This window comes from Rhineura floridana, chromosome 8, assembly GCF_030035675.1.
Source record: "Rhineura floridana isolate rRhiFlo1 chromosome 8, rRhiFlo1.hap2, whole genome shotgun sequence".
NCBI classification, from domain to species: domain Eukaryota; kingdom Metazoa; phylum Chordata; class Lepidosauria; order Squamata; family Rhineuridae; genus Rhineura; species Rhineura floridana.
The window spans coordinates 109,222,717-109,249,643 of NC_084487.1; the positions used below are offsets into that span (position 1 = coordinate 109,222,717).

Genomic DNA, 26,927 nt, shown 5'->3' on the forward strand with positions numbered 1-26,927 from the left:
GTGAAGATAATCTTGCAACATAAACACTTCATGAGCCAATTTTGTATAGTATCCCTAAAGCCATTTTCCTAATTATTAAAGTCTGAGTAGGCCACACGTTATAGCTTAACCCCCACCCCTCAGCCTCTCTACCCATATATGTAAACCCCACTGGAGTAAATGGCCCATGCATTGAAGAATGGGCTGTTCTGCAGCCACCTTCTTTGCACCTTGTCATTGAGCTCTCTTCTGTTGTAACTCCTTCCAAAGTATTGGTGGCCTTTTATACTAGTGCTAAGCCCTCTCTAGTTCCACATAAATGATCCTAAGAATAGGCATGGGCATAAGCAAAGTAGTGGCATAGATGTGGAAAGTTTCCATTCCACCGTTCAAAATCTGTAGTCTGTCTCTGCAATTGCATTATAGCCACCTTCCATACTTGTTTCTCTGTAACTTCAACTTTCTTTTCTCATTCAGCATTTCTCTCTCTTAACTAATTATTGTAACAAGCTGTCTATAAATAGGAGATTCTTCCATGAATAGTTAGTGTTTTGCTTCTTGATTACACCATTCTGGTCATACTGACTGCAATTGGACATTACTGGTGTGAGTGGTCAATTCATCAAGATTGGAACCTGAACTCCTATGCATGTGTGTCCCATTTAATTCCGGGGGACATTTTTGAGTCAATATACAAAGGATTAGACTGTTGGGTTGCAATCCTAAGCCTACTTACATTGAATTCAGTGAAACTTACTTCCAAGTGATCTTATTTAGGATCCGGTTGTAAGGATAATAAAATCTAGTTGATTTCCTGGCATTGTATTTGCAGGGTCATCTTCTGGAGAATATTGGGATTTTTGGAGTGGAAAAATTTTTTGATGTTGAATACAGATTTATTAATTTAATGGTGGGGAGATCAATATTCCCTGCATGTCTTCAATCAGTTCTCGGTACTTATTGTGTAATAGCCTTGACTGATTTTTCTAGGTAATAATGGATTCTTAACCGCTTATAAATGTAGCACAATACTATTAATCGCTACAGAAATGTCAAGAGAACTTGGCAATTTTGAGTAAATGGGATCAGATTTCAGTCTGCCATGTTTCATCTTGGATTACTAAAGTAATCACTAGACTTGCATTATAGGTACAGCACTGGGTTGTGAGAATCCTGGATTCAAATTCCCACTTAGCAATGACTCCACCTGACCTCCTTCACAATGTTTGTTTGTGCGATTAAGGCTACAATCCTAAATATACCTAGCAGAAAGTAAATCCCATTGAACTGAATGGGATTGTTTGTGTGTAAATGTGTTTAGGATAAGGCTGTAAATATAAGAATAATAAAGCATTTTATACTCTGCAATATGCTATAGAAATAATTGATGATCAAAGTTGCTATCACTGTTTTGAGTTCTTTAAAAATGTTATATTTTAATTGGACAAAGATGCAGCCTTTATATCAGATCTGTGCTTTTGAAATACTGATTTTGCTCTGTTTGATACTCTCCCATCCAGGTGTTCTTCAAATGATGCAAACCAGAATTAGTGCATTGCAAAGTACTGTTGACAGGTATGTCACCTGTATAATGTTGTTATAAGTTCTAAGTCTTTATGCAGTACTGTGATTTCTAAAACAGATTTTATTTTTCATTAGAATCAGAGCCAAAATTATTGATCCATACAACAAAATAGTGTCTCGTACTGCGCAGTTAGCAAGGCTTCAGGTAAGTTACTTCCAACTTTGTGCCCTTATTCTCCAGAAATATATTTCTTTTGATTGTAAAAAAGGGGGGCATTTCAAAGAGCTATCTACTGATTCTGTAAAAGGCAAGTTTTCTTCTTGTAGAAAGGAATATAACAATGGTGAGAAAAGTAGACATATTTTTAGGAAGCATTTCAGATGGTGTTTCTTTGCAGCTTCAACATATGAACAAGAATTAATGGTGGCCAGAGATATCTGTGTAGTCTTTCTTCTGGCTGGATTTAGAGTGTTGCTATGGTTACTGGTTGGAAGGGGGAGGGGAACTCCAATGAGAACACTCCCAGAATAAATAATTGAGTATGTGTACTAAACATGTCAACAATCCTTGTGAAAAGGAAAAAAGAAGTTCTCGTTACAGATTTGTGAAGTGCACCTCTGTACTTGACACAAACTTTCTTCCTTATTGTTATTCATTGCAATCAAGGTAATTTTTTTCTTGAGTCTTCCTGGTGACATGTATAGTCTAGACTTAGCTGGTTTCTTCTCTGTGCTATCCATCAGTTGCAGGAAATAAAAAAATGCGTTTTCATATTTGGTTTCCTGATACTGTGAGAGTGCTTAACGTTGTGAACATTCCTTAACAAAAAAATTTACTTGACCAACTGTTTTAAACATTGATTGACAAATCAGCAGTAAACTTAAGTCATAGATATTTCAGAAGAATTTTTCAGCTTTCTCCAGTTTATATGCTTCTGACTAAGCACTTTTTACTGCAACTTATGGATGCAGTTCTGACTTTTTCAAGCAAAGCTGTATTTGGTACTTTTCTATCCATGTTATGCAGTTGGAAAAGAACATTATTCACAGAAGCATTTGATTATCTTCATAGAATCTTAATTTTTCTCTATTTCTTACTGACTTTTTAAAAGACCTGTAGGCCTCTTGGCTATTTCACCAAGGTATATTGCAACTGTAGTTTGCTGAGTTGACGTTGATAGTTGGACTTCAGTGGTGCAGAGCTTAACTATAAGCTTACTTGGATTTAACAGAATAAACTGGCTTGCGCAACAAGTGTAATACGTTCTGTTTTAATTTAGCCACTCAGCCGTGGCAGGTCCAATGTCTCTTTTCTAGACTTTCCCCTAACATTTAAATTTTTCCTTATCTACCCTTTGACATGTTTTGGCACTTCTAGAACTCCTAAAAAATGTAATACATATTTTCCCCTGAAATTGCAGCCATTTTACTATACTTGAACTGAGAAGTGATTAAGAGCTTCTGTCAGTTAACCATATTTGAGGCTGTGTGTATTATGAGTTAAAATAAAATTTTGAGTTGTGTGAAAAGAAAAAATCTGCATGTACTTTTTTCACTGGCAAAGATAGCGCTTTCAACAGATTACATTAATTAACAGTCAAAATGTCTGAAGTGCATATTATATAATATAGAACTTTTATGGAACTGAAGAGAGTATTTCTCAGTAGGCAACTTTAGGTGAAGCACAGTGCTCAGATGTAGTCTACAATTTTTTAAAAAACACTGTGCTTCGTCTAAAGTTGCCTAGTCTGGATCACAAATTCTGCCAGGGGTCAGAGTTCTCATTGTTTGTTCAAATAGTTTGTTCACGTTTTAATGTTCTGGGATCACGATTGTTATTAATTGCAGACTGCTAATATTCTTTAATTCTACATGCCAAAATCTCCACATGAATCTGATATCTGATGTAGAATCTGAAACAACTGAAACTAGCAGGGGTTTAGCATTCACATTTTTTAGCAGCATTTTATAGGTCTAGTTGCAGATGAATCTTTTGGTATGTTGTATATTTGAAAATATATACTACATGTCTGTAGAGCATTTCAGCATTTAGGGCCCCTTCGTGCTTGTGCACATTCTCACACCATGCTCTGTGGGAGCCTCTTGTCCATACAGCAGTGGTATGGGTGAATACCGCAACCATGGGGGTGGGCAACTGTGCCAGGTGGAAGTGTGTTGACCTTGTTGGAAAGACTCACACAATCAGCCCTGTCTACATGGTTGCAGTATCCAAGCACAGTCTGTGGGAACATGAGACAGTGTTACAGAGATACAGTTCTCACATGGTTCAGTGTGCTTATGAAGAGGGTCTTGTAGGACTGAAGTACTCTTTCCTTGTAGCTTCCCACTTTCTATCCATATATCTCTGCTGCATATAGCCTATGCATATCTATGCATATACAAACTCAGCTACTGAATTAAAATGTTCTCCAATTTGTATTTTTTATGTGATGCAAAATAGATTGATATAAATAATTGGTTTAAACCATAACTTAAAGGATCACCTTAAATAGCTTCCAATCTATTAATTCATTTCCTGAATAGGCATGCATGCTAATTGGGAGCAATAACAATTAAAATGCACTGTTTGCAGCTACATATAGCCTTTTTGATACCCAGGAGCATAATCCAAAACCTGTGGTCTTGTTGCTCATACAGTATTGGCATTTGCCTAGGGTAGCAGTTGTGGATTTATGTTTGGTGTGCTCTCTGCACGTGTAAGGACACTAAGCAAGTTCACTTAGTTCAGGGATGGGGAACCTGAACCCAAAGGTTCACAAAGGTTTGATAGACATTGATAGGAAATGTGGTTTTCTGTTTATTGCTTTCATACTTTAAATCAGGAATGGGGAACTTGTGAAATGCTAGATGTTGTTGGCCTTCAGTTCCCGTCAGCCACAGCCAGTATGGTCAAGGAAGGATGGGCATTATACTCTGACAACTGGAAAGCTACAAGTTCCCCATTCCTGAATTATCTGAAGGCTTAAAATGCAAAGAACCCTAAAGAAACAAGGGCGGTAATGACTGTCAGAATAGTGCTTCTCCATGGCATGAAAACTAAGGCTAGTTGGGACATATCACTAAGCTATAGCTTAGCACTATGCTCTATGTGAAAGAGCCTCAGATTTCTGTACTCTAGCACAGCTGTGAGGAGAAGACTGGAAACATCTACTTCTGATTTGAACTTATTGTAGTTTGTCATTTCATCTGACCTGAAACAAACTATGGGGAAGCTGTGGACCTCTAGATGTCATTGGGCTCCATTTTCCATCAGGCCCAACCTGCATGGCCAATGGTCAGGGATGATGAGAGTTATAATCCAACAACATCTGGAGGGCAGCAGGTTGGCTGCCCTGGGAATAAACCATAGCTAAACATGAAGCACGGTGCCTGGTTTTGGATGCAGGTGGTCAAAAAGGAAGCAGATATTTCTAGTCTCCTCTTCGTGGATGTGCTGGGGAAGCTGGAGTAGGCTGATGCATATAAAACTAAACTATGGTTTAGCATTGCATTCAAACCAGATCTAAATGTCCACACTGTTTAGTTCACAATCTAAAATATAGTTCATGGCCTATTGTGTCATATTTATTATCCTGGACTTCAAAAGCCACATATTTGTGTCCCTGGCTTATTATTATACTTAGAAAAGGAGGCTTTTAACTTATTGTATTTGAAGAAGATATAAATAGATTCTATTTTAAGATATTTTGAGTATATACTTTTATATATTAGTATTCCTATTTTAATCAAGACTATTTTTAAAGGGCACTTAGGAATTATCTATAGTTGGTTTTAGAAAACAAACAAACAGGATCCCATTTAAATTTGATTACTATCATATTCATGTTTTGTATGTGTTAACTTTAGCTTCTCCATAACATAATGTGTGTGTTGTGCTGATTTGTAAAATTTTGCATACAGAATTAGCTCCTCTCCTCCCATTCCCCAGCATTGATTTTGGGTTTTTTGCAGCTGAGTATGATCAACTTGTAAATGTTGGGTCCTGCTCCTGTTTGAAGCCTAAAGCAAAAATATCAGTGTTTTTAATAGGACAGAATCACAGCCATTATCTGTAGTGTTCCCCCATGCCCTTCCATCCCTGCTGGGCAGCTTGTAGTTACAACCTTCTGTACTGTGTTTTTACGACTGTGTGCCAGATGATATCAAACTATGAACTGAACCATAATTTGATAAAGCTTGTACTGTAAGCCCAGAAATGTGTGCAGTGTTTCCACAGCTGGTACTTAAAAACTGTATAATAATGTAGCATATTGAATATATTCTTAAACTGTGTTTCCTATCAAGGCTGCCTGTGACTTGCTGCGGAGAATAATACGCATCTTGTATCTCAGCAAGAGACTTCAAGGGCAGCTGCAGGGAGGAAGCAGAGAGATAACAAAAGCTGCTCAGAGCCTCAATGAGCTTGGTGAGTTGGTCATTTTAGTGGCATTCAATTTGCTAATGTGAAATGCTTGTGTGTGTGTGTGTGTGTGTTAAACTTTTATTATGTGAAATGTAACTTCCTATTGTAGGAGTAATGGACCCTGTGGAAAATGTGATTCTCAGCTTTATTCAGTAATAATGAAAGAACCTGTGGTAGTGGTGTTCTTAGCTTTCTAGAGATGGGAAATGAATTTGATTGGTGCGGACCAGTTTCAGATATTTTTGAGCTCTCTTTATTTGCTTTAAACTCTGTATGTTCAGATATTGTTGTCCAAAGTCAGCATAATTAGTTTTTACACTGCAGTTGCCTTGATTGTGACCGAGATCTGAAATGCTCCATGTGCAGGTACTAAAGCACATCCACTTGTGCCCAGGAGCTTGCTGAATTTTGCTTCTGGCTGCAGATGCATGTATTGAGTGCTGCCTGATTCTCATGAGTGGATTTTCAGGGTGCACGGGATATGGGATACTGTGAGGAGCAGGGGCAGCATGGCCTTTTCAGTGGCAGTTCCAAAACTGTGGAATAATCTCCCCACTGAAATACATCTTGCCTCAGTGTTAAATTCTATCAAGAGTCAGCAGAAGATGTGTTTCTTCCATCTGGCTATTTGAAATTAGGAGGTGAAATTAGCTGAGGTCAGTGTATGGTACCTGTTTTTACCTTATGTTGTCCTCTGTTGTTTTTAGGTTATGCCGAGTTTAATTTTGTATCAATTGTTTTAATTGGTTTTAGAAATATGTATTCCTGTTTTTAACAAGTTGTAACTGCCCTGTGAGCTTATGGTGAAGGTCAGTATAGAAATAAATGTCTTGGTGGGACAGCAGAATTCATCTTGGGGTTCTTTAAATCTTATCCCAAATTTTGGAAGTGTGAATGAAACAAAACTGGAAAGCAGGGCAGATGCTTGCCTGCCTGCCTGGCATAGCATCCCTCTTTCATGTTATATCTGCTCTAGCTGTGGTTTGTGCCACCTTGGTGAAGGTGATGGAAAGTAGTTCAGAGTAAACTGACGTGAAGCATGTGTAGTCTATTTTTCCCCCTTTTTAATTGCTTAATTGTGTTAGACTTAAAATGCATATTCTGTGAGTTAGATCCAAAGGTATCTTCTGTAAAACAGGAAGACAGTTCTGCTTGTGTAAGGAGAGTGGAACTTGCTTCATATTTCTCTACATCCAACCCTGTATCTCTAGATCCAACTCTATATCTCTTCAGAGTGAACATATAACTTACCTATGTTTAAGTGCTCCTGAGCGTGCACTTCTGTTTAAGGAAATAATAATTGCCTTACTAGATTAGCTGAAGGTCCAGCTATCCCATCATTTTTCCCCTATAGTGGCCAGACTAATGTTTCTGGGAAGTCCACAGAGAAGGCATGCTGGCGATCATCATCTCCTATTATTTGATTCTGGCATCTGATAATCAGAGGTGTACTGCCTCTGAACACAGAAATCTCTTGAATTTGGCTAGTATTTGTTTTCAAAGCTGTGACAGTGCCACAAAACTCCTTTCATGTTAAAAGCTCCAGCTTCATAGGATTAAGGGAAAGTGTCCCCAATGTTACATTACCTCCTCACCCCTGATTTCTAGAGTGGGGACATCTAGGAATTTTAGACTCTGGATGATCAGAGTTCCAGAATGCATGGAAAGCCTACATGTATTTTTGTATTTTTAATCTTTTGTACACCGCCCAGAGAGCTACTCGCTATGGGCGGTTTAAAAATGAAACAAATAAATAAATAAATAAAAATAAATGAAAAAGCTTCCCCGATGTAGAAGTCAATTCATCGATATGGGGGGATGGGGGGAAAGCTGTGCAACAATCAGAGGCAGCAGTGCAGCTTAGTTTCCCCCTTGATCACACTGAGCCCTCTTCGCATGATTACATGATTCCTATGTCTAATGTGAATATGGCAGTGGACCCAGGAGCCGCTGGCCCACAGATGGGGGCGGCTAGCCAAACATCTGACTTTTTAGCCAAAGTAAAATGTTTGGCATGTGCAGTTAGAAAGCTGCCAGTGCAGTCCACAGCAGTGGCAGGGTAAAGCTCCCTATGCTTTGCTGTGCAAGAATCGCAGCAGGGCTAGGCAGTACACCAAAAATTGCCTTATGGCCTACAAGCAACCATCTATACACTCCTCCTGGAGATATCGAAAATAAAAAAGAATTAAGTTAGTTAAAATTAATTACTTCAAGGTTGTACAATAACAATACAATCCTAATCATGTCTACTGAGAAATAAGTCCTACTGGGTTGCATTCAGCTGAATTTTACTGAAGAACAGACCCATTTAAATTAAGGAACCTAAGTTACTCATGTCTGTTAACTTCAATGAGTCTAGTTTGAGTAGGACTAGCAATGAATTTGTTGGAGCTGACTCCAAGGTAAGTGGGAATAGGATGGCAATCTAAGGCACTGTTTTAGAACTATGATGTTCTATATAAGCTGGGAAACATTTCCTGTGTATCTCCATAGAATCTCATAACATTTTATCTCCTTTTTGTTTTTACCTTCTGCTCAAAATACCACATCTTTCTTCTCCATTCAGATGTTCTACATTCATAAAACTCTTTAGGATAGATTGTAAACAAAAACAAGAGAGTTGCTCATCTAGCTGTACAATAAATGTTCATTATAGTTTTGTTAGATCATAGGAAATAACAGCAAGCCTACCATGTAATTAACGCAGCATTGTGCAAAAATTAAGCTTATGCTACTAGCTGTTCAATGAACCGAAACTACAGTGATGTCTATAATGTGCAGTGATTATCACATGAATAATATTTGCTGGCTTAGCTAGTGTATTCTTTGTGCAGCTGAATTTTGGATATGATTGGTAAAATGACCTAAAAGGCTTTATTGCCAATTAATGTATTTGGTGGGATGCAAGGTTCAGTTTAGCCTAACTACAGGAAGACATTTAACCAATGGTTATGTTAGGGGATGCGGGTGAGAGAATTAAACTTTAGTTACCAAAGGAATAAAATTTGTGTTCTGCTTCATTATTGAGCAGCAAATTATTTGGTTTTTTTGGCAGCATTTGTATTTAGTACCAATAAAGTAATGATCTGAAGGTTCTTAAATAAATTGACTGCTTGCGTTTTTCTGAGTCTTGAAACTTATATTTGTGGGGGGGAGAGGGTGACCATCATAATAAAGAAAATCCTGTTTAAGATTTAGTAATGGAAAATGTGTGTCAACTTGATCAATATCGCTTATGCTGGCTTCCAAAGCAGTGCATGTCTTGTGGTGTGTGCGTGCGCATCTGTACCTTTTGGGAGAAGGCTTTGTATGAGAAAACATCAAGAGGTCAAGAATGTGTGCCTGCACTTTTTATTTTCTGTTGATTTCTGCTTTAGAAAACACACTTCTGCCTGTTTCCAAATTACACACATACATGCTTTTGTGTTTTTTTAAAAAATTGCCAAATTCATTGTGTGCCATATTGTCACTTTTGATTGAGAGTAACAGTGCAATCTTGATCAAGTCCACTCAGAAATAAGTTCTATTGAATTTAGTGGGGCTTACTTTTAGCCAAGATGGAGGGGGTTAGGATTGCAGCCTAAAGCAGCTTCTGTACAAGGGTAAAGGCTTTACTTTGGGTGGAAGAGATCTACATACTCAATTCTAAGCTACTGTTGGCCTTCACCAGGCCTGGCGCCAGCAGATGGCCAGGTGGGGCATGGGCTGAGGGCCCCATCCGCTCCCAAGGGGCTTCTGCCTAGATCTGCTGTTTGGGAGGGTGGAGGGTTGCTCTGCAACCACAAATCACATCCCACACACCCTGCTGATCACGGAGCAGGTGTTCCACCACCCTCCCAGACAACACTCCCCTGTGGCTGGCATGGGCTTCCGTTTGGTTATGTCAGTGTGTGCGCATGCAGTGTGCTGATGTCACAATGTAGGAGACAGGGCGGCAGTGGGAGGGTGTTGGTGCCTGAGGGCCCACCCTGACCTGGTGCTGGCTGTGGCCTTCACGTTAGACCAAGTTATCGGCAGTTTTGGAACAGTGCCAAACCGCCTGTTGGCATCTTAGGCCTCTGTGATTAGAAAATACATTGATAATAATTGCAAATGCACTCAGAATAAACAGTGATCTAAGAAAACTAACAGGACAGTGCAATCCTACACATGTCTACTCAGAAGTAAGTCACTGAGTTTAATGAGGCTTAATCCCAGGTAAGTAGGAAGAGGATCCCAATTTAAGGCTGCAATTCTATGCACATTTATATGAGAGTAAGTTGCATTTAACTTAATGAGATTTACATCTGAGTAGACATGCAGAGGATTGCCCTGTAAGACCCACAGAGACATGCTGTTAATGAGTTTCAGATTGGGAATCTAAAATCAAGATAAAACTGTGTAAGGCTTACAGTCTTGTATTCCAAAGCGTTTATTAACAATAGACATCAAATATACTTTATAGCGGGGTAGCTAATGTGGTGCCCTCACAATGTTGTAATAATAATAATAAATTTATTTTTGTTGTCAGCCTCTCACCCAGAATGCAGATCCTGAGGCAGATTACTTAGATTTAAAAATACAAAGCATACATAAAACTATATAGAAATTTAAAAATACAAAAACATACAAAGAACTTTAATAAACAAATCCATAAAATGCTTAATCCAGAAAAACATCAATACGAAGGGGTAAAAATGTAACCAAATGCTTGGATAAAAAGATGGGTCTTCAGCAGCCATCTAAAAATGGGAAGAGAGGGGGCTGATCTTACCTTACAGGGGATGGCATTCCATGAGGGGAAGGTGGCAGACACATACCTAGGTCCCAAACTGTTTAGGGGTTTAAAGATCAAAACCAGCATCTTCAATTGTACTCAGAAGCAAACTGGGAGCCAGTGTAGCTCTTTTAGCACAGACATAATGTGCTCAGAGCGGCTCTTACTAATTAAATGCAGCCGTATTTTGAACTAGCTTCTGCGTTGTCTTCAAAGGCAGCCCCACATAGATCGTATTACAGTAATCCAAACGCGAGGTGACTACGGCATGGTGAGAGTGGTCAGATCTGAGTGTCCAAGATAGGGCTGTAGCTGGCTCAACAGCTGAAGCAGAGCAAAAGCTCCTCTGGCCACTGCCACTACCTGATCTTGTAGCAGCAAGTGCTGGATTCAGGAGGACTCCTGGACTGCAGACCTGTTCCTTCATGGGGAGTGCAGCCTTACCCAGAGTGGGCCAACAACCCCAATCCTGGTTAGCATTTCTGCTCACCGACAACACCTCTGTCTTGTCTGGATTTAACTACAACTCCCATCTTCCTTGACCATCAACCACCCTGATTGAAACTTAAGGGAGGTTGGAGTCCAGCAATATTTGGAGGGTACCATGTTGGCTATACCTGTTCTATAGCCTCTGTGTAACTGGGGGAGGAGGGGAAGCTACAGTTGAGGAGCAAGGAAGGGGCTGCAAGATTGTCCTTTCTCACTTGTATATGGAAAGGGGATTTAAATTGGGGACTTCCTGATTTGTAGCTTCTCTGTGGTACAGCAGCTCTCATAAGCTTGCTTTTACGTAGTTTAAGCTGCAATCCTAGGCTCATTTACTTGGGAGTAATCCTGCTGAAATCGGTGGGACTTCTGAGTAAACATGAATAGGATTGCACTGTTAAGGAGTGTTAAATCTGCACGCAATGTAAACTGTTCACAGAGTTCCAGTGTGATGAGCACAAAGTCTCATTTTCTTTAACTGGATTACTAGGATCCCTGGAACCTAGGAAACAAATTACAGACCAGGCTGGAAGGAAAGGAGCCATAACACTTTATAGAAGCCTAAATGGTGTAGCCTCAACATTATGAGCGCATGTGTCCAAATGACACTTTCTACCAATTGCATTCTTGAGATACCTGTGCCCTTATCTGGACTGCAATATGTCGGAAATTCACAAACATGCTAGATCATTTAAGCCTTTTAAATGTAAGTTAATGAGAGAGAAAATGGTTTCTGTGTTTTCAGTTAGCCAAAGTAACTGGCTTAGCCAGGGCAGCGATAGTTTGTTAATTTTTACTAAAGTAGGATAATATTTTAGACTAAACAGATCAGCTATTTTGGATGTACATGTAACTCCAATTTTTGTCCTTTACAAAAGCTAGTTATGTACATGGAATCACTCAAAACAATCAATAGAATTTTGGGAGAAGTGTCTCCTGGTGTAATTTTGTATGATACTAAGTTGTCTAATTTCCCCCCAAATACACATAAAATATATAAAAACAAGTTTTCCAATAATGGTTTTGTGTTGGAGAGAGACTGACGCCTGGAGAGAGAGTGTGTGCTAACTGGATTAATCTTTTACGTTTCATATTTGCTTTAAAAAGTTTGCATTCATTAGAATAGGGTTTATTCACAACTCTGAAGAGCTTGTCTGTAATGGTAAAATGGATACTGATCATATGCTGGAATGTCACAACTGAAGCTTTTAAATTGCTCTGTGTAAGCAAACATCATATCTTTGCAAAGATAATTGCAAAAATAGTATTATTTGAAAGTCCCTATTCTCTCTGAGGGAGCATATACTTAACTGACAAACATGAAATGAAACCTGTTTGTCACTGTTGTTGAATTCTTCAGTCACTGTATCACAGATGGCATACAAGATTGCTTTTTGGTTTAGTTTTATCCCTAAACCATTCCAAAATTGTGTCTGATATGATAGTGCTTCTGTGCTTGACTGCTGGAAAGTCCATTTTCACACTAGAGAGTGTCAAAGGATTTGAAAGAAGCATTATTATAAATATTCCCTAAGGTGTGGATAACTGTGTTTAACCATACATAGCAGCTGAATAGCTCTGTAGGGAATATTCAAGGTGGCGTTTGAGTCAGAAGTCTTTTGTTGTATTGAAATAAGATCTGTGCAGGATGATTTTTAGCTTGTTGGCAAAATACATTGATCCTGGAGAGTCACATCTTTTAAAAATTGATCTGTAAGGCACTCTTTGTATGAGTCTCGGGGAGATACCCCCAGCAGCTTTAAGTACTATTTTGATGTTCTTAAGCAGAAAGGTATAGACCCAAAGGGAAGGAAAATGTCTTTCTTTAAATCAGTTTTACAAATGAGTCCACAAGAGTTACTAGCCTACACTTATTTCTTTAAAAACCAGACTGCTACCCCTCTACCATGGCCAACCTGGCTAACCTATTAGGCTAGTAAAAAAAAGACTTCTACCAAGCGGGGTGACATAGGAGGGATGGATCATTGCATCCCCCTCTCTGCTAGCCCAGTGCAATTCCATGATTGTTATAGAAGAAGGAAGAGACTTTCCTTCCTCTGTGGCTAGCATGGAAACTAAGCAGGCTGGCAGAAGAGGGATAGAGCAATCTGTGCCTCCTCCACCAGCCTGCTCACTCACCTTCATGGGCATTCTTGTTGGTTATGGCTACCAGGCAAGTTGTTAAACACAAGACTGCCTTAAAATATGTACTGATGAACTCTCCACGTAAGAAACTTGTCTCACCTGTTGAGGAGGGCAGCTTTGCACTTTCCATAGATCTTGCTATTAAGGTTGATAAAGCTGTGGTAGACTGGAATTGTAAAAAATAGCCTATATTTTGCCAATTCAGAAGGTTAAAAATATTGTAGAAGAGAGTCACGCTGACAGTTATGGTGAATGTTGTTAGGGTGTTATTGACTAAAAGATCCATAAATATGAGTGTCAGGCCCTTCTCATGTGTACTTGAGAATGTAAAATTGTGCTAATTAGTTCCTGTGTTGACCTTAAAAGCAGGTATTGCTTTTCCATGAAAGTATTATAAGAATTCTCAAGTTAGCCCAATGCCTTCACTCATTAGCCAGAGCCAAGTCATGCTGTGTCTGCTAGTTAGGCCCATCTGTATTCTGCATGGAGCAAAATATGGATCTATGGCTTCTTGACATTAACAGCTTCTCTTTCTGTCTGTTTTTTTAAAAAATGCAAAGGGAAGGTCTAGGCTAGGCCCATGGCTGTACAGTAGTTTGCCACTATGGCCTGGTTTGCATAGCAAGCCAAAGCATAGTTTAGCAAGGCCACACAAACATGTGGGCTCCTGGAGAGAACCTTTGCTCCTCCCCCATATCATCGAAACCAATACTCATGGTTAACTCTCTCCTCACTAACCATGAGTTGTAGCCAAAGTTTGCTTTTTGCTCTATGAGTCCTGGTTCAGATGGCACACTAAGCCAAACCTTGGTTTAGCTTGGTGCAGCAGCAAAGAAAACCATGGAGGAGCAAAGTGGCTGCAAGCGCCTCTCTGGGACGCTGCATATTCACACAGTATTACTGAGCCAAAGTTTGCCTTAGTGTGTTGTGCATAGTGTTCTATATAGTGGAAACTGTTGTAGTGATGAATGATTTGCTTTATTAATAATGTTATGTTTCAAATGTCTGTGTGGAAATGTCCTGTATGGACAGGCCATAATTCATTGGTAGAGCATATCTTTTGCATGCAGCAGGTCCCAGGTTCCTTTCTGTATCCTTATCTTGCGCTCTCTCGCTCTCACTCTCGCTCTCTCGCTCTCGCTCTTATCCCCCCCACGCAGAGGTTCTCCCCAGTACTCACATATATAACCCAGACCAAATAAAGCAAATCAACCTCACCTCTGTTATTAGCTTTGTATTTAGAAACCTATTTCCTTACCCAATATTGCATCTTTGTCAAGGTTTAATTAATATGTCCCCTAATAAGGTGGATATTCTCTTTTTTCATCAGTATACCTGTATTGGCATATTTGCATTTTGAATTCACTAAGAGGGCCTCCCTCTCAAATAGCTTTATTGACTCTTTTTTCTTACTGCTTGAGAATTCACTCTATTCCTATAGAATATATTTTATCAAACATATTTGGCAGCATACTGAAAGTGTGTAAGGGTTACAGTTTTTAGCAATATTGTTTATGCTTTTCACTTGGCAAACAATAAATGCTGTGCATAGCTTAGCTTTCATTCTATAATTTTTTGTCTGTTGCTTTTCTGTTGATCCTTTTTGCAAATGTTGCTTTGCAACAATGGTGTCTTAATACAGATAAAGATATTCTAATAAATATAAGAGTTGTGTGTGGGTGGAATGTGGCTCAAACATTTTTGTGATTGGAAAGATCCTGAAATCAGAATTGGCAGAGGAATGCAATATACCATGACAAAATATTATAAAAGAGCCCCACCTGTGGTCCACTAGCAGAAGAGTGCAGTGCCCCCTTCCACTTGGGGCAGTGCTGCTGCCAGCCCTGCTATACCCCTAAGTGTTCTTACCAGTGGGTACTGTAACAGGTCAGTGAGCCAAGTGGCTGAAGTTTACAGCAGCACCATTGCTGGCTAAGCCTGTATGTGAGATGCTGGGGGCTGTAGTAGCTCTACTGCCAGGGTGGGGGAAAGGTGCTTTGGGCAGCCAAGATGTTTACCCTAATGGGCCCTGCTGAAGCACTTGGATCCCAGTTTGTTGGGTTGGGCCTGAATAGTTGTTCCCTTGCTCCAGTGCTGGGAGCTTGCTCCATGCCCTCTTTGGGAGAGAATCGGTCGTTGTTTTGTTTTGTACACATCAAAAAGCCTCCTGTGATGCAAGAGTGCCAAGCAAGGGCTTTTTCAAAGCAGCGAGTGGTTGGCGAAGGAAATGGGGCCTTTGGAAGCTGCTTGAACCCCAGGTTAAGAGCCAAATTGTGGCTTCATTCTGACATACCCATGCATTGGCCACAACCTATAGGTAAGGCTACTTTCTTGCTGCAGCAGACAGTAGAAGTGGACTACTTGTCATAAAATGGCTCCTCCAGTCCCAGGGATCACATGGAGAGCATTTGTACCTCAAGTCTGAAATCTTTACGCCAGTCTCTATCTACCAACCTGTCTGTCAGAATTAAAGACAAGAATTAAATCGCTTTAAATGAGTACAAACACTATTTGCACTCTTTTAAAGCAATTTAATTCTTTCCTTTCCTTCTGGGAAGAAATGTTTTCTCATGCATACTTCATGAAGGTCATGTAGATGATGTGCCATACTCCTGTCATGTGACCTCTGTATGCAATAAGATTGGGAGTAGGTCTTGGGCTTGTGTGTGGCCTTCCCTACCTCTCTCACCTTGTACAGAATACAACACTTGAAACGGGATATGCCATGTTTGTATGAATGAGGGATCTCCTTGACCCTGTGATCCAAACTCTGTGGCCTCTGGATTGTAGGATCAGGGACATTCCATGTTCAAATAAACTTTCTACATACTATTGAGAGGACAGTGAAGAATTGGGATAAGGGATGAATTTTCTGAACAGGCCCCTCTCATGAGATATGATCATACCATCCTATCTAATTATAATAGTTCAGGAAAACCAATAATAGTTGTTTTCTAGCATAGTTGGAAAGAACTATGCAATAATTTTTAGGCCACTTCAGACATTTTTACTTCACTCACGTGAACAGGGGCACACTGGCGAGCCCTGCCCTCTCAACCATCACATTGCTCACATTTAGGGCTGGGCCAGGAGGCATAAAAGCCCAGCTGCCCTTGGGCGGTGGGTCTGCTACTGGCAGGGTTGCCCCTTGGGGAGCCCCTTAGGGAGTCCCGAGGGTGAGGGCACTACCCCCTTCTATTACTTTTTCTTGTTTTTTTCATGTGTTCTCTGTTAAACCAGTCTAGAGGAGACTGGTGGTGGGGAGGACATGTGGTGCATGTGTAGTTACTGCACAGGGTGGGAGCCTGTGCAGTGGACTGAATGATAGGAGAAAGTCGCCAGATACCTTCAGAGTGAGAGTCTGCAACTGGCAGAAGGCTATCCCTCCCTGGGTGTGAGACAGGAGGGGGAGTAGATGGGCCCTGTGTAAAAAAGTTTGAATGTGTGTGACTGTTCCCAATCTTCGCAGAGGCCTACTGGGATGATTCGCTCCGGCAGGCTTTGTTGGTGGGCTCGTGTTGGGCCCATATTAGGTGTTTAGGAGGAGTCTTAGTACGGAGGAACATGGGTGATGCCACCCCAATTTCAGCAATTACAGGTAGAGGGAAATATAGCCATGGGGATGTGGTGAATTACCATAGAAGACAAGGGCAAGGCTATCTGTGCTTTGTTCCTTATTTATTATTATTTATTTATAGCATTTGTTAGTCGCTTTCCCCCCAAAAATAGGACTCAAAGTGACTTACAAAAAGGAAAACAAAAACACAATACATATGAAATAGCTTACAGCAAGTCAAACAATGGTAAAAACAATTTCAAACAGAATAATAAAGAAAATAACAAATGGCAGATATAATAGCAACACAAACCATACCAATACTAAATATAACATAACACATTGTAACAATCCTAATTACATCCTACACATTGTAACAATTCTATTACACAACTAGTCAATATAGCAAAAGTAGAAGTAACACAATTTCAACTTCAACTTAGCTACTTAGTTACCCCACCCATGATATTATTCAGAGTCTCATTCTTCTAGTAACAAAAAGTCCTTTTAAACTCCACCAGTCTCCACCAACTGCCCGCCGTAGCTCTTCCCTGGAGGTCCGATCTCAAGCAGTGGCGTCGAGTGACCAACAGCACTGGCGCGCCTCCGGGAGAGTCCTGTTTGTGAGTCCACTGAGCAAGGAAGGCTCCTTGGTCGCACTGGGGTAGTAGGCAATGACGATGAACATGGGGAACAGGCCAAGAGCCACCGCTGCCGCCACCGTCTCCCCCCCACACATTGGGGACGGCATACCTGCAGACTAGTCTCCCTCGCATCCCCCCTCTCCTCAAGGAAAAAGTTCCCTGAAGAATGGAGTCATGGCCACAGCAGCCGAGGGTAAGTTGACCCTCAGGCACCCCTCTGCTGGCTTCCCTCGCAGGGCAAGACTGCCTCGGTGACAAACAAGAGGCAGCCGCTCTGCCGAGATGGAGAACCACTCAGCTGAGGTAACGGACCCAACTCCGTTGTCCTCCGGTCTCTCCCGACCCATTTTCATGCCGCCGCATCAGTAGTGCCTTCAGATGATAAACAGAAGCACCACTGCCTTGAACGGTGCGTGTCTGCCTTTCAAAGCGTTCTGCAAAGCGTTCTGTTCCTTGCTGCCACTCCTCATGGATGGGTTTCTCATTGCTCATCTGCTGTGCCCCCTGACCTGTGTGTGTTGTTGTTTAACGCCAGATCGGTACATAATAAGACCACTCTCATCCATGACTTGATTGTGGATGAAGGTGCCGATTTGGTGTGCATTACCGAGACCTGGGTGGGTGAGCTTGGAGGAGTTGGTCTGACCCAACTTTGCCCACCTGGATACTCGGTGCAGCACCAGCACAGGCTGCAGGGACGGGGGGGGGAGGAGTTGCTGTGGTCTACAGAACTTTCATCTCTGTCACAAGGAAACCACTCTGTCTTGGAGCTGGCTGTGAGGGCCTGCACCTGATGTTGGGCTAAGGAGAAACTAGGGTTGCTGCTGGTGTACTGTCCACCCTGCTGCCCGGCAGCTTCTCTGACCGAGCTGGTGGAGGTCATCTTGACTGTGGCGTTGTAGGAGCCCAGAACGATACTCTTGGGTGATTTCAATGTCCATGCTGAGGCTGCCTCTAGTGTTCTGGTTCGGGACTTCATATCCTCCATGACGACCATGGGGCTGTCTCAAGTTGTTATTGGCCCAACACATAGGGCAGGGCACACCCTCAACTTGATTTTTGCTCCAGATGGAGGAAGGGGTTGTCTGGAGATAGGGGGTGGATGTCACCCCATTGTCATGGTCAGATCACTTTCTGGTGACGTTTAGACTTATGGCTCCGATCCTTCCCTGCAGGGGTGGTGGACAGATTAAGATGGTCTGCCCCTGGAGCCTAATGGAATCCACTGGATTCCTGAATGCCCTGGGGGAGTTCCCAGTAGATAGAGCAGGTGACCCTGTTGAAACCCTTGTCATGCTGTGGAACAGTGAGGTGCGTCAGGCTCTTGACACGGTTGCCCCCAGTGGCCTCTCTGGCACTGTGGAGCCCAGCTTGCACCTTGGTACACCAGTGAGCTAAGGGCAATGAAACAGGCTGGACGACGGCTAGAGCGCAAGTGGCGAAAGACGTGCTGTGAGGCTGATCAGGCATGAGTAAAACATCATAACCATGCCTACTGTGTGGCCGTGAGGGCAGCGAAGAAGGCCCACTTCTCTGCCTCCATCGCATCCTGAAGTAGCCATCCAGTGGAGCTTTTCTGTATTGTCAGGAGTCTGTTGACATCAACTCCAGGAAATGGAGTCTTAGACCCTTTGGAGGCCCACTGTGAATTGTTTGCAAGGCACTTTTGAGGGTAAAGTTGCTCACCTCCATAGCAGTCTTGATGTCCCATCCATATCTAGGTTAGTCCCCAATGAGGTGTCCAGTGCAACGTCTGCTGCAACTTCTTGGGAATGGTTTCAGTGGATGCTGCCTGATGACGTGGACAAGGTGCTTGCGATGATGTGGCCAGCAACGTGTCCTCTCAACCCTTGCCCTTCTTAGCTTATTAAAGCTTGCCGAGGGGGTTTGACCGAGTGGATCCAGGGTGTGGTCAACGCATCATTGCGAGAGGGAGTGGTTCCAGCCGCCTTGAAAGAGGTGGTGATCCGACCACTCCTGAAAAAGCCCACGCTGGACCCATTGGTTTGTGACAACTATCGACCGGTTGCAAATACCCCCTTCTTAGGGAAGGTGATTGAGAGGGTTGTGGCGCAGCAACTGCAAGTACTCTTGGATGAAACAGATTATCTTGACCCATCCCAGTCTGGGTTCAGGCCTGGTTATGGGACTGAATCGGCCTTGGTTGCCCTGATGGATGACCTTTATCGGGAGAAGGACAGGGGGAGTGCGACCCTGTTATTCTTACTTGATCTCAGTGGCTTTTGATCCCATTGACCATGGTGTCCTTCTGGGCCGACTTGGTGAGCTGGGTATTGGAGGCACTGTTTTACAGTGGTTCCGATCCTATCTCCAGGGTCGATCTCAGAAAATAGCATTGGGTGATTGTCTTTTGGCTCCCTGGCAGCTGTGCTGTGGGGTGCTGCAGGGTACCATGTTGTCCCCCATGCTGTTTAACATCTATATGAAGCCCTTGGGAGGTGTCAGCAGTATGCTGACGACACCCAGCTCTATTTCTCCGTAACATCTGAATCGGGATAGGCCGTGCAAGTCCTGGAACGCTGCCTGGACTCGGTGGTGGGCTGGATGAGGGCCAATAAACTGAATCTGAATCCTAGCAAGACGGAGGTGCTGTGGGTTGGTGGTTCCCGAGTTCAGATAATTGGTCAATTGCCTGCTTTGGATGGGATCGTACTCCCTCTGAAAGAGCAGGTCTGTAGCCTGGGGGTGCTCCTGGATCCATCTTTGTCGCTATAGGCCCAGGTGACCTCAGTGGCTAGGAGTGCCTTTTACCAGCTTTGGCTGGTAAGACAGCTGTTACCGTTTCTGGACCGGGATAGCCTGACCACAGTTGTCTACACACTGGTAACCTCCAGGCAGGATTAGTGTAATGCGCTCTATGTGGGGCTGCCCTTGAGATTGGTCCGGAAGCTGCAGCTGGCGCAAAACACGGCGGCGAGAATGTCACCCTGCTGCTGAAAGAATTGCACTGGCTACCTATTCGATACTGGGCCAAGTTCAAGGTTCTAGTTTTGGTGTACAAAGCCCTATACAGCTCTGGACCAGGACACCCGAAAGACCGTCTTACCCCTTACATACCCAGTCGATCACTGTGCTCTGCAAGTGAGGGCCTCCTGCAGATACCATCTTATCAGGAGGTTTGTTCTGCATAACATAGGAAACGGACCTTTAGTGTGGCAGCACCTACCTTGTGGAATTCCCTCCCTTTGAATATTAGGCAGGCGCCATCTCTGCTATCTTTTCGGTGCCTTTTGAAGACTTTCTTCTTCCAACAAAACTTTTAGGTTGAGACCTATCCCAGTCTGCGTCTGTGTTAGAATTGCTTAATATGTTTTTTAATGTTTTTAACCCTTTTAAGAAGTTTTTAAAAAATGTTTTTAACGCTGTTTTATTTTAATGTATTTTAAGATCTGTTTTTATGATGTTTTAAAATGTTTTTAGCGCCTTTTTGCCACCCTGGGCTCCTGGTAGGAGGAAGGGCGGGATACAAATGAAATAAATAAATATATAAACAAACAGCCCTTCATGAGTTGAGGGTCATTCTTCTGGTTGGGAGCCGCCTCTTCCTTGTGGAGGTTCCCTGCGCGATTTAGAACCTTGATTATACAGGGTTCAGAATTGTGCGAGGAGCCTCCGCAAGTATTATTATTATTATTATTTACATTTGTATACTGCCCCATAGCCAAAGCTCTCTGGGCGGTTTACAACAATTAAAAACATTAAAAACAAATATACAATTTTGAAAACACTTTAAAAAAAAAAAAAAAAACACTTTGGGGGAGATTCCTGCCTGGCCAGCTCTGCACCTTGAACACATGCCCATCTGTTCATTCAAAAACATGAAGGACAGTCTAGCAGCAAAAGTGGGTCGCTCTCTTCCCTCCACCCTCAAAGGCAGCACTCTTCCTCGTCCATTTCAACCAGACGCTGGTGGTGAGGCTCCCCTTCAGAGCCTTCCTCTGCAGCCACCTCCTGTGGGGCAGCTGCCTGAAGCAGGGCCACTTTGTAGGAGGCTGAAGAGGGGCCAATTCCACAGAGAGAGAGAGGAGTAGAGGAGGTTCCCAACTTCAGAAGGATGCTTCCAGTTGTGGAGGGCTGTAAAGATGGGCAGAGTGGTGCTCTGGAGGAGGTGCTGTTTGCCAGCATTCCCTTATACAACAATCATGTGAGTGAATAGAATTTCTAAATAGGACTGTGGTGAATTTACAGTGAAGAGGAGTGTGCAATCCTAGTTTGAGGCTTGTTCAGGTGGCAAACTATGGTTTTCCAAAAACCAGGAATTTGCTAGTAAAGTGAAGCAAGGGGTTGGGAAGTGTCTAAGCACAGAGCTCATTCAAGAAATCCCAAACCATGGTTTTGTATTGCAACTGAAGGAATCTGTTTTGTGAAGGAAAACATAGCCTTGGACAACGTGCTTAAACTCTGCTTGATAAGCTGAGATATGAACGAGCCTTTTGGCTGCATGTGTAACCCTTGGTGGCAAATGAAGAACTAATGAACAAATTAGGAACTTTTCAATTAACTATAGCTTTCCATTTTATCCAAATCAGGATCCTGATTTTTATTTTTGCTCCCTTCGTGAAGAGAGGAGTGAAAGGGCTGTATATATGAGCAAGAGCTTGTTTATATCTTGGCTTATTAGGTGAAATATGATCAGCCAAAATCTCTCACAAGGCACAATTAGCCTTAAGCAGCAAATCCTATACACACTACGTTGGAGTAAGTTGCATTGAACTAAGTAGGATTTATTTATTAGTAGCATTGTTATAGTGGTTGCTTAGAACAACCAAATGCAGCTTTACAACATTTTTTAAAAATGTCTGGTACTAAAATATGGAGATATTATTGGCTGTACACTATCAAGCTAAAACCATATATCAGAGAAGGACAGGAAATTGAAATTAAAGATGGTAGTAGGATAACCAAAAATCAATCAACTATGTTCTGTAATCTGACTGATAAGAGAAACTAGGACATGTCATCTGATATAGGCATTGTTCCCTTTCACCCTTAGTGACTGCAGAGTTGTTGAGGCAAAGACAGTGCTAGAAAAAAAATGATATTGCAACATTACACACTTATCAAACATTTTAAAAGGTTGTCAGCCTAAAATCTAGTATTTTAGTACATGTTATCTAGTGCCAGATCCTGTAAGTGCTTCTGTCAACCTATAAGGGTATTAAAATTCTTTTTTAATGGCTTTTGCAAAATAATATTGGCTAACCCCCCCGTTATAGAAATACTATAGCATTGCACCTTCAAATAAGGAATACCTTATGCAAAATGAATCTGTGGTAAAATATTTCACACACACACATATGTATATGCTGGGATCCAAAGGGGCTTTCCCCTGTGTCACCCAACAAGCCACTCCCCAAACTTGAGAGATCTTTGGTTGTGTGCTGCAATTCCCCATAAGAAGCCCCAATAATAAACAGAAGTGATTGTGTGCATGAATGGGACTGTCTTTGGATCCTGTGGGCTGGATCTAGAGGAGCTCTTTGTCAGCAACACTATACTTAGTTTTGGATTATACTTTCTAAAATAAATTCAAAGAGCTCTTCTGTGGGAGGGACTCTCATCTGAGCAATTCTGACAGAGCATTTGTGTGAGAGGGACCCTCTGGAATCTTATTTGACACAGTTTTGTTACAATCAGAGTGAAAGAAACTGGATGGGTAGGGTTATCTTCCTTGTAAGTTTCACGAAGAAAGGTGATATATGGTTAAATGTAAAACATCTTACTAAATTGCAACTCTTACTTTTTTTTATTGGGGGGGATGGCAAAAATGTGGTTCCCTCAATTTTAGCTTCACATTTTCCAGACGCAAAAAAATAGTAATTGTCAAAAGTACATGATCATGTCAAATTTTATTTATTTGTTTATTAGATTTATATTCTGCCTGTCCTCCTGGTAGGGACCCAGGGCTCAAATAACCCGGGGTGGGGAACCTTTTTCAGCCTGAGGGTCTTGTTGTCTTCTGGGCAACTTTATGAGGGCCACATGCCAGTGGTGGGTGGGGCTGAGGGGGGGAAAAGGAGCAAAGCAACAAATGTGAATTTTACCTTTATACAATAGACTTCTTTCCATGCATGCTTACCTTCCCCTCTCTATCCAGACAAACAAGAATCATTATCGGACTTCAAGGACACATTCAACCCAGGCAAAAGCACTCAAGGAAGGTATAAAGCAAGGCAAGGCTGGTTAGGCCTTTGGCCTGGGGAGTGTTCCGAGGGTCAGATAGAGAGGGGCCTGGAGGGCCAGGTTTGTCCCCCAGGCCTGAAATATCCCAACAGATGGGCATATGCAGCTAGTGCTGGCCAGCATGCTAGTGACCCCTTGTAGACAGGAATTTAAGCTGCTTTTACTTAATTTCCAGTGCAGCCCTATAAATGTCTGCTCAAAAGTAAATCCCTTTGAGCTCAGTAGAGCTTATTCTCAGGTAAGTGTGGTTAAGATTGCAGCCATAACTATTATATTCTGCAGACATTTTATTTAAATACTTTGGTAAGATTCAGTGTTCTTAAATGCATTTTGTATTTGGAGAAGATATAAATATTTAAATAGATTAAATTGCTGCTACTCCCCTCCTGAGCATATGGATCAAAGTGGGATAGATATCTGAATTAATGTTACATTGTCACTCACACTCTCCCCTGCCGAATGTGTTCATTATATGGAGGTACAGTATATAAACAGAGTTTTAAGGTTTCTACTAGATGTGAGCCAGGTGCCAACAGGATTTTCTGGTCTCAGTACACTATATGTGGATTGGGTCCTCTGACTCACTTACAAACGAAGACACAGATTTCCATAAAATGTGCATATGCTTTGTATCATATGCAAATTTATGTCATATTTTCCAGGTGAAGTGAAGGGGCCAAAAATTATTCAATGGCCGCAAACATAATAAAATGTCTGACAGGCAGAATGTGAACAGATGAAGCTTTGTATTTCCATATTAGAAACCTGTTGAATTCCTGCCAGCCACACAGCTGTTAAAGGCACAGGAGCTCTGTTTTCCCCCAGTGCCAACCCTAAACAAAAATCTGCAGTCCTCTATCCACTCAACTGGAAGTAAGCTCCATTAATTCCAAAAACTTACCTCTGAGTAGACATGTATCCCATTGTACTCTAAGTTAACTATACAGTGATTTTTCTTAAGTTAACTATACATGCATCTTTAGCTCTTGCTACTAGCAGAAACCAGTAACAATTTGAAATGAATGCTGATGAAAGTTAAAGAGGAAAGCACAAAAGCAGGACTACAGCTGAAGATCAAGAAGACTAAAGTGATGACAACAAAAGATTTATGTAACTTTAAAGTTGATGAGGACATTGAACTTGTCAAGGATTCTCAATACCTTGGCACAGTCATTAACCAAAATGGAGACAATAGTCAAGAAATCAGAAGGCGGCTCGGACTGGGGAGGACAGGTATGAGAGAACTAGAAAAGGTCTTCAAATGCAAAGATGTATCACTGCACACTAAAGTCAAGATCATTCAGACCATGGTATTCCCGATCTCTATGTATGGATGTGAAAGTTGGACAGTGAAAAAAGCAGATAAGAGAAAAATCAACTCATTTGAAATGTGGTGTTGGAAAAGAGCTTTGCACATACCCTGGGCTGCGAAAAAGACCAATAATTGGGTGTTGGATGGATGGCCTTCAAGTTGATTCCAACTTATGGCGACCCTATGAAGAGGGTTTTTATGGTAAGCGGTATTCAGAGGGGGCTTACCATTGCCTTTCTCTGAGGCTGAGAGGCAGTGACTGGCCCAAGGTCACCCAATGAGCTTCATGGCTGTGTGGAGATTCAAACCCTGGTCTCCCAGGTCATAGTCCAACACTCTAACCATTATACTACACTGGCTTACTGGTTGGGTATTAGAACAAATTAAACCAGAGCTATCACTAGAAACTAAAATGATGAAACTGTGGTTATCATACTTTGGACACATACTGAGAAGACATGATTCACTAGAAAAGACAATAATGCTCGGAAAAACAGAAGGGAGTAGAAAAAGAGGAAGACCGAACAAGAGATGGATTAATTCCATAAAGAAAGCCACAGACCTGAACTTACAAGATCTGAACAGGGTGGTTCACGACAGATGCTATTGGAAGTTGCTGATTCATAACGTCGCCATGTTGTAATCGACTTGATGGCACATAACAACAAAAAGCATTAGTTGTGCCTAAGTCTCTTTGCAAAGTTTTAACATTTTATACTTGCCATTTGTCTGGGGTGAGGGTGTCGATTCTTTAACATTCACGTACACTTATTTTGTAGTAGTATTTGCAGAAAATAACTTCTAGGGACTACCTGATCTCAGGCAAATCCACAACAGAAAATATGCTTCCTAGTTGTTAGGAAGAAAGGTAGTGTAAAACTGTGGAGACCCAAAGAACTAGAAAATGAGACAGAAGCAGGAAAAGTGCAGTAAAAGGGAGGGGGAAACAGCAGCTCTTTAGGACCTTGGGGATTTCTATTGCCTCACTTATTGTCAAACAACTCACTCCTCAGTCAGAGCTTTGGGTTCACTCATCGGCTAAAAATACTGAAAGGCGAGATCATCCAGGCTGGTTCATCTCATAGCAATCACTTAGAAGGGCACCTGCACATTTTGCTTCAAAACTTTGTTTCTAGGAGGGCTAGAGACTTGTGATTAAAAAGAAAAAACAGTCTGGGGCCACTTTGGTTGTGGGTCTGGTACATCAGTACCCTCTGTTCCATTTCTTGGCATCCCTGAATGTGAGCAAGATCTACTGGAAGATCACTGTTCAAATAATGTTTTTACTGTCAAAAACTATGCACTGATTTTTGGTGTCCATTTGAGATTGTAGTCCTTGGACAGCATCTATTTTTTTTCACTTTGTAGAGATGGTAAGAGCTGGTTCAGAAAAGTGTAGTTTGCCATCATGGAAGTGTCTTGTGCTGATGCGCCTTTATAGGAAATCTAGTCTTGCTGAATTGGCCCTAAGATTTGGTATCATTGGCATGGATCCTAAGATGAATTAATATAAGTAAGTTCTTGGAAAGAAAGTTTCCTGTCATTTCCTCCTGCTGCATCCACCTGTGCCCCCTCAGAAGGCTCTCTGGAGGGCCAGGAGCCCTCCTGAAATATGTAGTCTGGGTAAGGGATGCCTTCCCTAGCACCTCCATGCCCTATATCACATTTTCAGGACAGCCTCTAAAAAGGCTTTGGGAGGAGGGGGTTTTGGCAGCCAAAGAGGGGGTGGGAAACTTTTCTTCCATGAACTTCTATAAGCTAATTCATCTTAGGAACTAAGCCAGGAAGCTTTGGGTGGTACTGTTTCGTTATTGTAAAAGGGGGGGGGAATGTATCCCTTTTCTAAAAGTATCCATTGGCAACAAATGATGCTATAACAGAAAAGGGATATTGATCAG

General features: G+C 41.8%; 1 protein-coding gene across 2 annotated transcripts in view; it reads left to right on the plus strand.

Moving 5' to 3' along the window:
• The window catches only part of COG5 (component of oligomeric golgi complex 5), a 241,367-nt gene that overhangs the window by 12,229 nt on the left and 202,211 nt on the right, over positions 1-26,927 (plus strand). For both annotated transcript variants that reach the window (XM_061640367.1, XM_061640368.1), the window contains exons 4-6: positions 1,500-1,554; positions 1,639-1,708; positions 5,809-5,929. In XM_061640367.1, the coding sequence (XP_061496351.1) occupies positions 1,500-1,554; positions 1,639-1,708; positions 5,809-5,929 (246 nt within the window). The remainder of the gene's footprint in view (positions 1-1,499; positions 1,555-1,638; positions 1,709-5,808; positions 5,930-26,927) is intronic.